The 16,882-nt window shown below is 42.0% G+C and overlaps 1 protein-coding gene across 1 annotated transcript in view; it reads right to left on the reverse strand.

Moving 5' to 3' along the window:
* LOC146871537 (protein FAM107B-like) overlaps window positions 1–16,882 on the reverse strand; it is a 126,810-nt gene that overhangs the window by 15,237 nt on the left and 94,691 nt on the right. Inside the window, exons 3-5 of the mRNA XM_085599759.1 lie at window positions 5,692–5,812; window positions 5,231–5,375; window positions 4,190–4,198 (exon numbers count right to left, since the gene is read on the reverse strand). Of these exons, the coding sequence (XP_085455885.1) occupies window positions 4,190–4,198; window positions 5,231–5,375; window positions 5,692–5,812 (275 nt within the window). The remainder of the gene's footprint in view (window positions 1–4,189; window positions 4,199–5,230; window positions 5,376–5,691; window positions 5,813–16,882) is intronic.

The following is a 16,882-nucleotide window of genomic DNA, read 5'->3' on the forward strand; positions in this document are numbered from 1 at the left end:
GCTAACCTCAATTGCCCTCCTAAAAGTTGCTGAGAATCACACAACATTAACAACTACTATGGCCAATTTCTTTTACCCTAATAAAAAAATAAGGGAACATAAAAAATCTCGACACCCTTGGTTCAATGAAAGCTGTTGCATGGCCAAATCAACCCTAATCTCTGCCATTAAGGCCAAGCGTAGGCCGTTATTTGAAGAAAAAAGGATGGTCTATGGAAGCAATATGGATGAGGCCAAAAAAGGGTGGGAATGCGACAAGTGGGATACCCTGAGAAGCTTCACGAGCACTCACTATATGAGGACTTTTTGGAACGTGGTAAACACAGCCTATTCTGAAGGCAAACAGGCGATAGAATCCAACATAGGGGCGGATTTGTGGAGGGATCATTTTGAGTCTCTCTACTCAAGGGCAGAGGCAGTGGATAGTGAAGCAGGTAACGAGCATACCCCCCCCCAGGTCAACTGTACTGAGGCACACACGATAACCTCTAAGGAGATAGCAGACACCCCTGTGATAACCCTTAAACAGATAACTGCGATTCCTGCCACCTGGGCAGGCGCGTAAATCGTACCAGTTCTTAAAAAGGGTTCCCCACTCCTCTCCACAAACTACAGGTCTATAAGCCACATTGACATTAGCCAAAAAATATTTGCTCGAGTGCTGCTCGGTCGACTCCAGAGCTGGATGGAGGAGCATAATGTACTTAGCCCCTTTCAAGCCGGGTTTAGAGAAAAGATGTCTGCATTAGATAACATTTTTAGGCTTCAATTATTACAGTGGAAAACTGTGTGCATAGAGGGTGGCAGTCTCTACTTAATATTTGTGGACCTAAAATCTGCTTTTGACCTGTTGCCGAGAGACCAATTGTGGGCAACCCTCCTGGACCTGGGGGCTCCAGAGTATCTCTGCCAACTTCTGAAACGACTACACAAAAGCAATTTGCCCAAATTAACTTACCCATACCCATAGACAGAGGTGTCCGTCAGGGCTGTGTCCTTGCCCCGACTCTTTTTTGCCTTTTCATAAATGGATTAGTTAAGGCTGTAACTGCAGGGAAGGACAAAGATGCCCCCAAGTTGGCGAGCCGTAAAGTAACGGCCATGATGTTCGCTGACGACAGTGTTTTACTCTCAAAAACACCTATGGGTATACAGAGGTTCCTTTATAATTTTGAAGTCTTTTGCAAGGAGAGGGGGCTTGAGATCAATCTACAGAAAACAAAATTTATGGTGTTTAACTCAGGTAATAGGTAATAGTACCCGGCCAAATCTGTGTTTGGAGGGCAGACCCCTGGCGAGGGTGTCTGTTTTTGAGTACCTTGGCATTACGCTCACAGAAAAAATGGACTTGCGAGCCCAAATTAAGAAAGCCAGCTTGAAGCTGGCCAAGACAACGGGGGGCCTGACAAAGGTATTTTGAAATTTCATCCATAAACCTGTTGGCCCGGTAGTTGAAATATATAAAGCAAAAACTATAGGTGCTGTCCTTTATGGGGCTGAAATCTGGGGCCACTGTCCATCTGGCAACATAGCAAAAATCGAGAACAGCTTTGCCAGGCAATTCCCTCCTAGCTCCCCCCCTTACACCGTGTCTAGACCTTGGGGTTAGATCAATCACAGACAAAGCCGCCCTTAGACCCTTTCGATTCTGGTGGCGTCTGTGGGCCACACCACAACTGGTTGAGTATAGGGAAGAGCTGAAAGAGGTGCTGAGTATACAAGGGGCGGGAAATTACCGTGGTTGTCTTTCATCCGGGAAACATTTTTGACCATGGGAAGGGGCAATCTGTGGCACAACCCAGAAGTAACTTGTCCTACAGTATCAAGGAAGGATCTGAAAGGGAGCTACTGGGAGAACAAACGTGCCCACCTCCAGGGGAGCTCTACAACAGGCAAGCTTACCACAGTGCTTTTAGAAATAAAAGAACAGTACAGATTAGAGCCCATACTGGATGACATTAAACCAGCTCCTGCCAGGAAGTTATACCTGCAGTTCAGGCATGGGGTATTCCCACTGCGTACTTTTACTAACAAATGAGTGGGCTGACAAATTTTGGGTTGCCCGGCTTGTAATAACGCAGCAGAGACAGAATACCATGTACTTATTTTCTGCCCAGGATACAAGAAAGCGAGACAACGATGGCTGATCCACCTATGTAGAAACCTGGGAACCAGGCACTGCATAGAGGCTTTTAGGATATTGAAATATGATACTCGTCTCCCTGTTGTATTTTCGGTATCACAATTTTTATTCTCTATGTGGTGCACACGCAAAGCTCTCTTGAAGTTGACCCCCATATACCTTGGCTGATTATTTTAATGTATTTTTTATGGTCTTTGGATGTCTTTGAACTTGTATGTAAATATTTATGACTTTTTTATGAGCATTTTTAATTATATTAATGATGTATATTCGGTTTTATGAATACTGTACATGCGTGTAAAATCATCAATAAGCTCAATGGTGGTTTCTGAGCTATGCTCATGTAAACAGTTTTTATATGATAGGCACAAGCACTTTATAAAAAGCTATCTTAAAGGACGGCCAGCGGGCTTCAGCTCGTGCTTACGAGGACTACGTCGTGCTTACCTTTGCTTGTTAATGTTTTCTGTATTGCACATATATCACACATGCACTTTAATGAGGTTATTGGGTTTGGGCTGGCCGAAATATAGATTGCCTTCATGTAATACTCACGTGATGCATATGCATTCTTGTGAGTTGAATGGATTTCCTATTTATTATTTTATCCTTGAGTCAAATTGTATTGTATTACATATATACTTTTATGGTCACATTGGCCGGAATAACGTTTTCTGAAGTGACAAAACTTTATTGTTGGGGAAAGTGCTGGCCCATCACTAAAATAAAACAATTTGGCTAAAAGCAAAAATATTTTGGTTCTGAAAAAGCACACACAAGTCCTTCTGGCTGAATGGAACTGCTGTGTGTGCAGGTGTACTCCTTCTGAAACAGCAGAACACCATCACTCACAGAGAAGTTAGCCAGTAGCTAAAATGGGCTGAGCAATTGCCCCATTGTGTAGCGTAAGGAAGATGAATGTGAATGACAGATCAAGGGACGAAGAGGGTTGGCTGAAAGCACCAATAAGTAAGTATATTTTATATGTAATTTGAGTAAAATCAAAAGATTTTGGCTAATGCTAGACCTAAAAGTTCACTGCTTAAAATTAATGCCATGTCAATTTTAAAAGTGAAACTTGCTCTAGGATAGATACACCCAACATCGGCAGATGGTCTATGAGTTTCGCAAGGCAAAAGAAGGGAAAGGTAACTTCTCAATATCAGTACAGCTCAAGGCACAGGTAGAGAAGGTGGATGCCTTATTTAAGTCTGTCCCCACTGCAACATCTCCCGTTGTGAGGGAAGACTCGGGCATAATACAGATTGGCAGTCGTATTATTTAGGGAAAGGACATACGCTATCATTCAGAAGATACAGTATCAAGCATCTGTAAGAGTTTCTCCTTATTTTCCATGCCCCCAGGTACTTAGCCGCTGCCCTTGTGACGTTAGAATCAATGACTGCCAATAGGCACATCGCTCTTTGTGTTAAGGATGTCACAAAGATTTAGGCATATCGGCCTTTTTATATAAGATTACACATCAGGTAAAGCAGTAGAGAACTAATCAGGTCCTTAACGCCTTCTCCTCGCCTGGGTCCAACACCCCATGGAAAATGATCTTGTAGAAAAAAGACAAACAATGTCTTTAACAAACCATGTAAAGAAAAACGTTTTAGTTCTCTGTTCCAGAATAAAATATGTTTACAATTTGATCAGGACATCAAATCATGTCTTTAGTTAATAATTTTTGGTCGACATGGGAAACTTGTTTTTTTTCAGAAAAAATATGTGCGAAGATAATATCAAGTTCTTAATTTCGACCTGCAAATATTTATCTCCACATTATTTACTTGCACTAACTCAACAAGGTTAGTAAATGTGAACAATGATAAATGTATACTTTGATGTGCATGTTTATCTTGATGATATACTGGTAAGTGGTATTTAGTCGATACGTGTACATCGACACTCCTCCCCTAGATATTTTGACATACAGCAAAAGGATGGAAGTTGGGATGACCCATTGACAAGATAATATAGGAAGCACCTTGCCCCAAAAATTCTATTGATGACATTAAAATATTATTGTAATGAAAAAGATACATTTTCATACTTATTGTTTTTAACAAAGCGTTAAAGAAAACAATAACTTAAACCACTTTCTTAAAACAAAAATACATGCTTCAAGAGGTGGTGGTATATGTTTACAAGGGCCGGACTGGCCGTAGTGGGCACTGGGTCTTTTCCCGTTGGGCGGCCAGGATGGAGGCCGGTTTTGGAGCCCTGGGGGCCGTTTTTGTTACCGAGGGCAGGTTTTGCTGCATAGCTGCAATATCAGCCCCCTGTAACAAAAGCAGCTTCCGTGTTTTCCACGCACACCCCCACCCTCCACGCCCCCGCCACCCAGCAACCGGTCCAACTCAATTGCCAGGCCCGGTTTGCATTGCCTGACGCTTGCAAATTGAGAGACTAATGGTTCAACGTTTCTGTGCTAATTTACTGAAGTCAATATAAACCACATCAGCGGAAATTACTGTCATAGGCTATAGTGTTACAGGATCCAGAGTGGTAGTACAATAAATATAATAAAAGGTTTTTGATTTGGTGACTAGGCCTGTTGATCAATAAAAAAATGAAGGATAAAATTCAGTTAGACTTCATCGAAGCCGCCACATCAAAGAACTGTAAATATGTTAAATAGTCTTCGAACTGAGTTATGCTGGACAGATTTGGAAAGGAATTGAGTAAGTTAGAGTCAGCAGAACCACTAGATAGATAGATAGGCTGTTGTGAGGAAAAGGAGGTGAGAACTGGAAGGCCAAAGTAAAATGTAAGCAAAGTGTGCATTTTTCTTAATACTACAAAAATCCCACATTAGAATGATAAAGAGAAGGATGGAAAGAACTGTGGTTAATTTAGAAAATCTTAGAGAGTTGTTTACCAAGATACACATAGGTTAAATGCAACCAACTGCTAAGCCATGCAGCTAGGGGGCAGGGATTGTGTGCATTAGTGCTGGACAACAGGTTATGCCTTAAACGAACCAATGGCTACAAGGAATGTTGAGGAATGTTGGGTTCGTGGGGTGAGCTACAACCAGCAAACAAATGAGAAGTTGTGGTATTAAGTCTTGTATTTCATCACCTGGTCCAGCTGCTGTTGTCGCTTCCTAAGCTGTTCCTCAAGCTCTGTCTTTGGCCTTAAGGCTTCCTCCTCCTTCCTGCGCTGACTCAACTGGCGTGTCTCCATCACTTTCTGCAGCTCTGGTTTATGTTCTGGAGTCAGCCCCCTGTGAGGGTTAAAAAAAGATGAAGTTAGAGTGGGTTATAGCATATGAGCTTGTTTTGGATCCTCTTTCTCAAACACCAAGAAGAGCTGAGCACATATTCTCCCCCCACCCCCACCAGTCGCACAAAAAAGAAAGACAATGATGTTTCTTTTGCTGAGAACCCTGCATTTAGGGTGGTCATGTTTCCTGACCTGGATCTCCACGTTACTAGCAGGAGGCATTCCCGTTGTTCAAATGTTGGTGTTGGATGGCACCCTTAGTACTGGATTACAATGAAATTGAACCATGCGGCCACTCTCCCAGTGGGAGTACATACCTCCGGTGAGTGATGAGCAGCTCCCTGTGCATCTCTCTGTGACTCCTCGAATCTTTCACTGGGTTCAGAAGCTTCTGAGGCCTGATAAATTCATCACCTCCAGTCTCCGAAGTGCTGCGCTCTGCCTCAGGAAACAACCATCGCCAACACGGGTTAAATAGGTGGCTCAAAGCACAGTACTTTTCTTCATACCAAAGGAAGAATGCTAAGGAAGATATTTAGGAATGCTAGGAACAAAATGCAGTGTTTAAAAAACATTGCAGCTGATGGATAAAATAACGTTTCAAACTTTGTTAACATGTGAACATTGTAGTTGATAGATAAGATATTTTCCAGTCCCTCAGTCTGAACATTATGGCTGATAGATGAGATCTTCTCAAACTCCGCTAACAACTAAATACTGCAGCTGGTAGATGGGATACTTTTCAAACTCTGCTAACATGTAAAGACTGCAGCTGATAGAGATGTTTATCAAGCCTTCTAAAATACAAAAGATGGTGTCTTGTGGTAAGGGCACCATGTTTCCAGTCATGGACTTAGATTTTAGAACCTGAGGTGTTCTGGGAGTTGTAGTCATAAGTTGATTTCATTATCCTAATTTGACTGATACACCTGATAACAACTCTGTAGACTAATTAAGTGGTTTTCAACACCTCAAAGGCTGATAGCGTCACTTATCACTAAAACCTGTACACAGAGCCCCATAGAGCAATGCAGTGTGTCTGCCCAACTCTAATTTAGTGATCATCTTTAGAATCGAGTCAGTGTTCATAGCACATAATTCAAGCCAACGCAGTCTGATATAATCCATACTTAGTGGTGGCTGCTCTACTAAGGCGGAGGAGCTACGCCCCACTGGAAAGATAAAATTATAAAACCTCCACGTCAATATCGTTTTATTTTTCAAAAGGCTCTGAAGGTGTCAGGCGGGGTTGCCTACAGAGCAGGGGGAGGACTAGTGAGCACTCTCTGAATGCGCATGACTGTTTGGCTGGCCAAACAGTCATGCTCACTTAGCATGTTCTCCTCTGACTGCGTTTTACAGCCGGGCGGAGAACATGCACTAGCTCCCACTCCCTGTCTGAGCACCGATCCACGGTGCTCAGACCAATCCCGATGCTGCTGTCATGGTGAAAGCAGCATCCTGATTGGCTAGGGTAGTCTGCTACCTCCTCGATCAAAGAGGACAGAGGAGAAGCGGTAGGCCAGCAGCGCAGGTAAGTTAATTTTTATGTTTTTCTTAACTGCCCGCCCCACCACTACTGCCCCACAGCAGCCGCTCCTTTCCATACTTTTCATCCGGATTATTCCCCAAAGAGGGTGAAGTAAGATATGTAAGAGGATGCTATCACTGAAGTCTATAGAAGTGGATTACATTTCTGAGGTTGAGGCGCTAAGCACAGACAGGCACATGCATCAAGCACAAAACCGGTCGCAAATGGGCAGATTCTCAGAATCTGCCCCTTTGCGATCGGTATTTTTGCATTTGGGATGCATCATCCCAAATGCAAAAATCGCTATTTAAGGAATCTCAAAATAGCGATTCCTTAAATAGCGATTGCATTTAAAGAATCCCTAATTGAGATTCCTTAAATGCAATGCATTACAGTTTAAAAAATAGCGATTTCGCTATTAGCGTGAGCAAATTACCATGAGGCTGGACCTCATGGTAATTTGCGAAAACTTAGAAAAATGCACTTATTTGCATTTTTCTAAGTTTCATGTTGCCCACACACGTTTCCTTAGAGCATGTGTGTATGCAACATTTGTGCAGAGTGAACATACATGGGTGCAATAGGGTGTCATTTTGACACCCTTGCACCATCGAAATTGCGGGAGCAATTTGCGAGTACCTACTGGTACTCGCAAATTGCTCCCGCAATCTCCAATTCATTCCTATGGGCCCGGAGGCCCACAGGAATGAATGGGAAGACATTCCTTAATTGCGACTCGCAATTTGCTAGTCGCAATTAAGGAATTTGTGGGAATCGCTATTTCTTTAGCGATTCCTACATGCATAGGGTTTTGCTATTCCTTAATTGCGATTCCTTAATAATCACTATTAAGGAAACCCTATGATGATGCATGTGCCTGAGAATGCAGTTTCCAAGACTGATGGTGATAAGAGCTTATAAAGGTTTGCGAAGTGGGTGATTGCAAGAAGTTAATTAAGAAAAATCTATTTTCCAGCAGGTATTGTAAATTAGTTAAAAGCCAGATTCCACGAAGCCAATAAACAAAATTACTTTAAGAATGTGAGTGCGGGGGGCGTTTATCAACTGTGTAACACATTGGATGAGATATATTCCTCTAACGGAGCTTGTTCTAGTGAGTCAGAGAATTAACCTATTGATATCAATGGTGACACATTCCTCTAACAGAGCTGGTTCAGATTTGCTAAATAGGAGACCCCGTTGAAGACAAAGGAGTCAAATGAGTAAGAACGCTTTACAAAGTGTGATACAAGGTACCAAAATGGATAATCCAAATGTACGTAAAGGAGACAGATCACTGGTAGGAGGGGGGTCAGTTTAATAATAGGCTGACACTAATTGAGTCAATAAAGAAAATTCACGTTTCGGCTGATTTATTTATTTTCATAGGAGTTTTGTAACGTGCTCTTTATCACCCAGACCAATTCAGAGTACTGGAAAAACATAAACAGTTCAATTAAAGTTATGACAACATGCGATATAGAGTCCAGCCAATGACAAAGACCTGTTATTTTTCAGTCACTCTTACGACTATGTAAGCGTGTTTGCAAAGTTTGGTTTTTAGAAATTTACTGAACTGAAGATACAAACTTTTATTTAGAGATGTGGACTGACACAATACCAAAGTGTGTGGCCCAGGGCTCCCCAAGATTTTTCAACATTCTTTAGTCTTATAAAGGAATAGTGTTGGATCAAGGGAGTCAAAGAGGATAATAGAGTCTGCCTTCTATGTTTGCTAAGACTAGAGGGATTCTTCTTAGGGTCTGAGGCCCCTTTTTGCTGCCTAAAAGGCAAGTTAATTGTTACTAAGAGCAAAAGAAGGGGACTAGAGGGGCTTTTACTGCTCAAAGGGGAGCAGAAGGTCCAGCATAAAGGAGTGCCCGTGTAAACGTTAGATCAAAAGGAAATTATGCTGTTCCTCATGGGTCGCAATTTAAACATCCGACCCATGAGGAACAGCATAATTTCCTCTTAAGTTAATTGTTACATCATGAATTGGTGACTCTAGGGTGACCCTTCTTAAAATTATTGTTTTCATAAATCACTAAGGCACTCATATGCTTCATTGTACTTAAGTGAATTCACATAAATTAAACAGAATGAGATACAGAGCAAGCAATTGTAGCCATATGTGAAGAGACAAGTTTCAACTATCTTCATAATGTAGATGGTGGTTACAGTGGTGAAATGCATTGTATGAATCCTAATATGACCCTCTGAAATACATACCATGCCTTGTGTCAACTCACTCATCCAGCCAATGCAAGTTTAGCAGCACAAGAGAAATGTGTTGGTTGCAACCCATCTTATTGTTTTTGTAACATTCGTAAATATAGGATATTGCCAGAATTCAGTGCATGCAAAAAAAATTGCTTCATGCACTATACTGTCCTTAGCCATAGACACTTCTAGGAGCGTGTTGTGCGCCCCATTCCCTTTATGCATTTGGAGACAGACCACATATGGGGAGTTGGTTCAGGTTTGCTAGTATAGAGACCATACACTTTTTTGTAGGTCATTTTGGAGTTTTGTAAGCGCTACAAATTTTTTATGACACTTCAGTGAATTGGAACTGGTAAAAAGTAATGAGAGTTCTGACAAACACGTCAGCCAAACGCAAAGATCATGCATTCTTTAATCACTCTAAAGATCATTTAAGTTTGTTTGGAAAGCTTGATTTCAGAGGTTTACAGAACTGAAGGTGCCAAGCTTCCATTTGGAGATGTGAGCTGAAGCAATTCCAAGATGTGGGGCATTTGGCATTGAAGGATCTTTTACTATACTTTAGTCTCTTTACATTACTAGAACCCTTGATTGTTAGCATATAGTTTATTATTATGTTCCTAATGCCTGGACCCTCAAATCATTCATCAGTTACCTCAACACCCTCTTGGAACACATGCACACTTTCGTCTCACTCATTACCCTAATGGCACAGAATTTAAACCTACAGATACACACACAGCTACCGTGTTTGGTCCCACAGCTCCTTCTTAACCACAGTCTTGTCAATCTGATGTATTTTCCATTCACTTACAAATCAAGCCACTTGACCTCATATTAATCTTCAAAGCAGTCAGTTGGCCTATCTTTAATTATTCACTCTCTAATCATGCTCTCAGACACGACGGTTACTCCTCTACCCGGCTTTTCTACCAGAACAAACCGACTCATCTCCAGACACAAATACACTGATTCCTTGACCTTTTATCTTACCATAGAACGAAAAACATCTATCCACCCTTTCAACAACTACAAAGACATTCTTCTATAAGCACACGTCCTACTCCAAATATATACCTCCTCAGCAACCAGTATATAGACATGACATTGATTTCTCTTGATGTCCAAGACGTGAAAGCTGGTCTGAGGTCTCATCTATTGCTTCCCCTCTACTCTCTTAGATGCACCCCCCCCAGTCTTTCTTCCATTGCCTACACTCTGACATCTAGTTCTATATCAAACACCTCTCTCTCCACACCTACCATAGCTAAGCTCCTTTGGATTCCTAAATCTTTGAAGCTGCATTGTCTTTATAAGTCTCTCCCTGTATCTATCCACTGATACTCTAATTGGCCGCCTGCAGTCAAATTTCCGTGTTGTCCGCTCCACAGATTCAGTATTCACCTGCGTCTTCAACATGTCCACACAATCGATTGTCTTCCATTGACAATCTTTCAGTTGGATTGAACACTGAGAATTACTTGATACTGCTCAGCATGTTTGCCTCGTTTAGTATTACGGGAACAGCTTTTGGGTGGTGAACTCCATCCTCTCCAGTCGATCATTCCTATTTCCATGCGGTCATCCTCTCCAGTCGATCATTCCTATTTCCATGCGGTTGTCTTTCATAAACTAGTGCCAACTCAAGGCAGCAACTCACAGCGATCTTACATTAACTGGGACACTGTTTTGTATTTTAATACAGCGACTACAGTGCCTGTTCATGTGATCCATTTGATCCTTGTATTTCCAGCTTAAACCATTTTTCCGAATTCTTCCCCATCACATCTAAATTAGATAATGCTTAGTGAAATAATATGTCTTGATCTTTGCGTTTGGCTGATGTGTTTGTCAGAACTCTCATTCTTTTTCCCTGTTCCAGTTCACTGAAGTGTCATAGAAAATGTGTAGCGCTTACAAAACTCCAAAATAATCTACAAAAAAGTGTACGGTCTCTATACTAGCAAACCTGAACCAACTCCCCATATTATGTCTTGATGATGACCCTACAGTCACGAGGGTTGAAAAGCAGTTAAAGATTATGGCAATTGGAACAAACTGCTAATGAACTTATCTGGTGTCTGAGTTCTCATGACCAAAACACTGCAAACATATCCAAGATATTACGGTTCCATTACTGCTTGTACTATATACACTTTGCATTATTGAAAACCATCACTCACTGTGTGATCTCCTGAGCACTGAAAACCTTTTGTGAAGCAGTTAATATGTTCATACTTGTAATTTTAAAAGAGTTGTGATTGTGCAGGCGCAACCAAGCCATGACATAAACGGTACTCAACACCATTTTTGTCTTGTTTCTCTACGTTAACCTTGGCTGTCTTGCTATTGGCTAATACTTCAACCTTGGCAGGCATGTATTCCAATGGCCACTAAATCAATGCAGGCGGCAAAAGGGAAGATCACTTCAGGTTTGAAATACTTCAGTAAGCACTATTGATCCTTAGGGCAGGAACCTTCTTCTCACTGATACCCGCTTCCCATTTTCGAGCCGAAGGACTTTCAAAGTAATGTGCTCTGAATACTTAAGTGTAATCTTTACTATCCCTCTTCAAAGTCTTCCTTATCCCAGACCTTACATTCATGAAGCTGTAAGCCTCCCCTAGACAGATAACTCTTATTTAGAAAGATGGGAAAAGCCTCATTATCTAAAAATATAGCCTTGCCTCAAACCATGTTTTTAGGCTCCATCCTCCCACCTGTAGACACCAATAATAAAGCCTAGAAGATATAGCATCCTGGCGTTTTTAGTGTCATGAAGAAGTAAGAGAAGATGAAATGAAGAAGACTAGGCAAGCAAGCCTTGGATGAGAAGTAATGAAGATTACCAGCAAGTAAGCAGAGCACTGTCTCCCTAAAATAATTGCATATGTTCATGTGGATACAACAGAGCTCAAGAGTAGTACACAATACGAACTCTGGGACGTACAAGGATAGAATTGGTTAAAATGAGGTTTTTGCAAACGTTGGGAGACTCTAAAAATAGCCCACCGAGGTAAAGAATAATCAATTACATATAAAGATACACCAAAATGCAACTATCAACTAGACCTCTGGAAGAGAAAGCAACTCTACAGAATATCTATGTTGGACCACTTTATCTAACCCATTCATCTTGTTCTAGAGGAAGCCACATTTCGTATGATTGAATTCAACCCTCCTCTGGTTCTGCTGTTACATCGAAAGTGTTTTGAGGTTTATTGTTAATGCTGTTGAATCTGAGATTGAGATTTCTCAGCAAGTGCCGATCCAGACTTGGCCCCACAAGGGATATCCAGTCTCCTGAACTTCCCTTGACATTTTTCAGTAGGCAAAAGATCTTGATAAGAGAGGATGAGATTGGAATAGATTCTGAATCTTTTGTTCATCTGGTTATTTCCGGCACCATTGTTTGAGTTCAGGGCCCCATAATTTATGTCCTAGAAATGGCAAATGAATAGCTATGGCTTCTATCTATCTTCCATAAATTCAGCCATAGGTGGTTTCTTGCTGCAAGGGAAGCACCTCCAACTGTTGCTGAGGGCAGTAAGAGGTCACAGGTTATGTCCAAAATGAAGATCCTCTGAAGGCATTGTAAGTTTATGAGCAGCAACCATGTTTCATGGGGCTGCTCAGCAAACTGCTTCAATGTTTTCAAAAATAAAATCTAATGGTCATGACACAGTGGGGGTTCACTTCCATGGTGGCAGGATTATTTTTTTTGTTTTGAACAGCCAGGCTTTTTCTGATGGTCCTGAACAGGAAAAACTTATGTCAGACCTTCCGCTCTAAATTGGGCATTTGGTCTGAAGTACTAAGATCGATGGGCCGAACTATACCAGGCTATTGGTTTCCGTTGATAAAACCAGCAGGGGCACCACTGGCAGAAACATGCTGGCCCACCCAACTCTAAACAGAGTAGGTGTACCGACAGTTTGTCAAACATGGTGAACAGCCACCAAACTCTAAATCACTCAGAGAGAATGCCACCTCATGAATTTAAAAACTGGGACAAGCCAAATGGATGGTGAGGTTAAATGCTTGAAAGTATGTGGGGCCCTTTACCAGATGTCCATTTCTTTTAGGTTGAGCAATAAGGGGTCCCTTGAGTCCCAGTCCGCACAGATAGCATGCTGCCTATAAGAGGTGTAGGTAGTCCCGGCATCCTTAACATCATAATCTTTCTTGTAATTCCTTCCTGGTGTCACTTACTGCAAGTTACAACCTTGGGTGTGCAGGAAAACTCCTTTCCTATCTTACTAAACATTTACCCTATTACCACTAACCTTGGGTTCTGGAGCAACGCGCTACTTGCAGCAAAAAGGTTCAACAACTCATCGGGGGTTTTAAGTGCTATCTAAATGTGCTATCTAAATGCAATTACAATCTAATACCTTATCTTTCTAATTTTTGGCCTAGCCTGCACCCCTGGAAAACACTCAGGCTTTTCGCTTCTTTTTTGAAACCAGTCCATTAGGAGTTCTCTCCTCGTTTGACATGCAACTATGTGGCTCAAGTAGAGTTAGCTAACCACTTGTCAGCCAACACAACAACTTTCACTGGATCCTTTTATGTCAAATCAGAAAAGCATTGCCTAAGTAGGGTAGAACACTCCTCGCTGAGTCAATCTGGTACCATTAAATGATTAGGAGTATGAACATCCTTCAACAATATTCCTCTCACCCACTCATCCCAATCAAGCAACAGCTCATACATCTAATTTTAACTACCATGCACTCCCTTGTTCTCACAGAATACCTAAACATACTGAGATTGCTTCAGCCCAAACCATCTGTTAAGAGCTTCATTCCTTCAGTAATATTCAATTTAATAAGCAATGACAATTCTCCCAATGACTGTCATTCCTACTATGAGCAAGCAACTCATTAAAGTGGCTGTAATTCCATGTCATCGGCCTCAAGCATCTCCCAGTGACATCAGTCTCTTCAGTGGGCATCAGACTCAGTATAGTCGCCGCTCAGACTTCTCATTCAAACACTGAGGTTTACAAGCAATCTTGTAACTCTAAAACCATTCCCAAACATCACAACCAAGTACATACATGGGTAGCAGCTAGTTTTTCACCTTGGCTGAGAGTTTCTCAGAGTTGGAGGGACAATAATCTTTCCCAAAGCTTGCCATCTGTACTGTGATCCAGAGTCTCTCTCCCCAATTCTCTTTCTTTCTCTTCTTTTGGCTTTGTTGTTCCTTATCCTATCTTTCCCTTCTCTGCTGTTGCTTCACTTTTTGGCTTTTTCTCTCTTCTCATGCACGTTCCGCCCATTACTTCCTTCTCCATTCCTCTTGTTCTGGGGAATTTATCTCAACTTGTCCCTGTCGCACTCCCTAACTGTCGTATTTTCCTCAGTCTTACCTTTCTAAAAGGTCAACTGCAGCATCAGGGTCTCAACTAGGCTTAACCAACCCAGGAGGATGATTCCTGGAACTGGTGACAGGGTCTCCCTCGGGATCGGGCGAGTGGGTTGTTTTGGTGAAAATCCAGAAAGCAACCTTGGGGATACAGTAGGCATATTTCTATGGGTAACCTGTAGTGTAGGTTGTGATAGCCTGACAACAGTTTTATCTTCCTACATCATTTCCATAGTATCCTACACAAACTCCATTACAGCTTTTTCGGCATTATCCAGTTCTTCTATCTAGCGCTTAATAATATCTACAATAGTTTCCCAACATTTGCATTTGGAGTTCCCTACCTCTTATTCAAACACAGTTCCCGTAACTGACCTAGGGATATGGTGGACAGAATGCATTACTAGCTTATGCTAAAGCTTTATGACCAAGAAAAACAAACTTTATTTCACCTTCTGAATCGTGCAAACAAATAGAGAAAGCAAGAAAACAGTGGGGGAGGGGTCAAAGGTCAGATCTGGAGCCAACACACATCGCAGACAGTAAGGGTATAGCATTTGGAATGCCTCTGAAGACAGTTCTGTTTCTCTTTTTAAGTGCAGGACAGCAGATTCACATGGGGGTTGCAGTCCAGCACCCCAGCATGCTAGTCAGCTCCTGTCACATCCCACCAGCCAGTCTGTCCTTTTGGGCAGTTCCCAGGTCACTGTACCTGGGCTTCCTGTGGACAGACATCCTCCTGCAGGGATGACCTCGGATTCCCTCTTTTACCAGGAAAGATAAACTGCTTTCCAAAACAGTCACTCCTTCAAGTAGTAGCAGACATTCACGGGATGTCCCTTCAACTCTGGGAGAATGGCTGTCAGTGATACCATCTCTGGATCACAAGAGGTTCCTTGACACTCTGCGGAGTGTCACCTCTTCGGTTAGTGAGAAGTTCTACAACCATCAAGGCAGTTTCAAGCTTTCTCTTATAGTCCTTGTACAGACAGGGAATGTTGATTTCACTCCCACTGTTCTGGTGAGGAAATATGAATTTTGTGATCAGTTATGTCCCCTATCGTAGACCCCAACGGCTCCATGTGCATGCTATAAGTACATGTATGTTCCCTCCAGTTTCAGTTATGAAGACGCAAATACATGTGCGTCCACCGTCAACATGTCCTCTTTCAGATCCGCTATGAATGGGTCAGATATTCCATTCCTAAGTATGAAAGGCCACCGACTTTATGTGGTTCGCTTTCCACATTTTACAGACTCAGGCGAGTAGGCCCTGAATTCTGCCATCAAGCCTTTTCCTGCCTTCTGCCTCTGAAAGCTCCAGTCCGAGCCTGCATCTGTATCCATGAACTTTGTCCTACTCCCTGCGCGGCTAACGGTGCCTGATCCAGCCTGTTGCCTGCCAAAAACTGTATTTCACCGTCAAGATTATCTGCTCCGCTCCTCATCCGATGCATTCCTGTCTAGTAGTTTAGGTAAACATTCTTCCAGCTACCGTGCAAAGGGTCAGGCCTCACTGTCCTCATGCAAGTAATTCATAGCCCCTGTTACCATGGAAGATTCCTGCCCCCTCGCATCTCATGTAGACACTTAGACGCTTGTACACGCACTAACAGTCAGTATAGAATAGATTCCGTCCGAGAGACTTTTCCTTTTGGATAATACAGTTCTTTAAACATAAGATATCAGATATGATTTGGGATTAGGTTGACATGACCCCCTAGACTTCTGTCTCCACAATGTAGAGCTAAATGTCAAGTCCCCTTCACCCTCTAGTTGCACGTCAATCACACGTCATGCGGCTGCGCGCGCATCTCTGCCAAGTATTTCTGCTGACATTGCAGGATTCTCTCATGGATCCACCCACTTGTGACATCATGTTTAATGACGTATTTAGTTACACCTATGTTTACGCCTTTTTTCATTACGTATGTGTATTATATCTGTATTATCAGCTGTTACGCCTCTTGCATCTGTCTTAATGTAATGCTTTCCATATAAATACCATTACTTGTCAATAATGTATTGCCTTCCTTCCTGAACCCTCATGGTGATGGAGTGTGAAGCCTGCAATTCGAATTGTATTTCCTTTGTAGAGGAATAAAGCCTTTTAGAACCTCTAATACCACGGATTCTGCCTCTTATATTTACTGAGTTATTCTTACTAGACTTTACCGCATAAAAAATAGTACCGGTAATGAAATATTTACCACACTGGAACCAGTTTGAGACGGTTCACTCAGTCAGTTTAATCCTCCTCTCTAGAGCAAACATGGTCTTTGTCTTCAGGTGATGGTCCCACAGCAGGGAGTGAGAGAAAAATCTCTAGGAACAGCACTCAAAACAAGAGCACAATAAGATGTAAAGTCCTCACAACAGACATC

This window comes from Triturus cristatus, chromosome 1_1 (assembly GCF_964204655.1).
Source record: "Triturus cristatus chromosome 1_1, aTriCri1.1, whole genome shotgun sequence".
Taxonomy (NCBI): domain Eukaryota; kingdom Metazoa; phylum Chordata; class Amphibia; order Caudata; family Salamandridae; genus Triturus; species Triturus cristatus.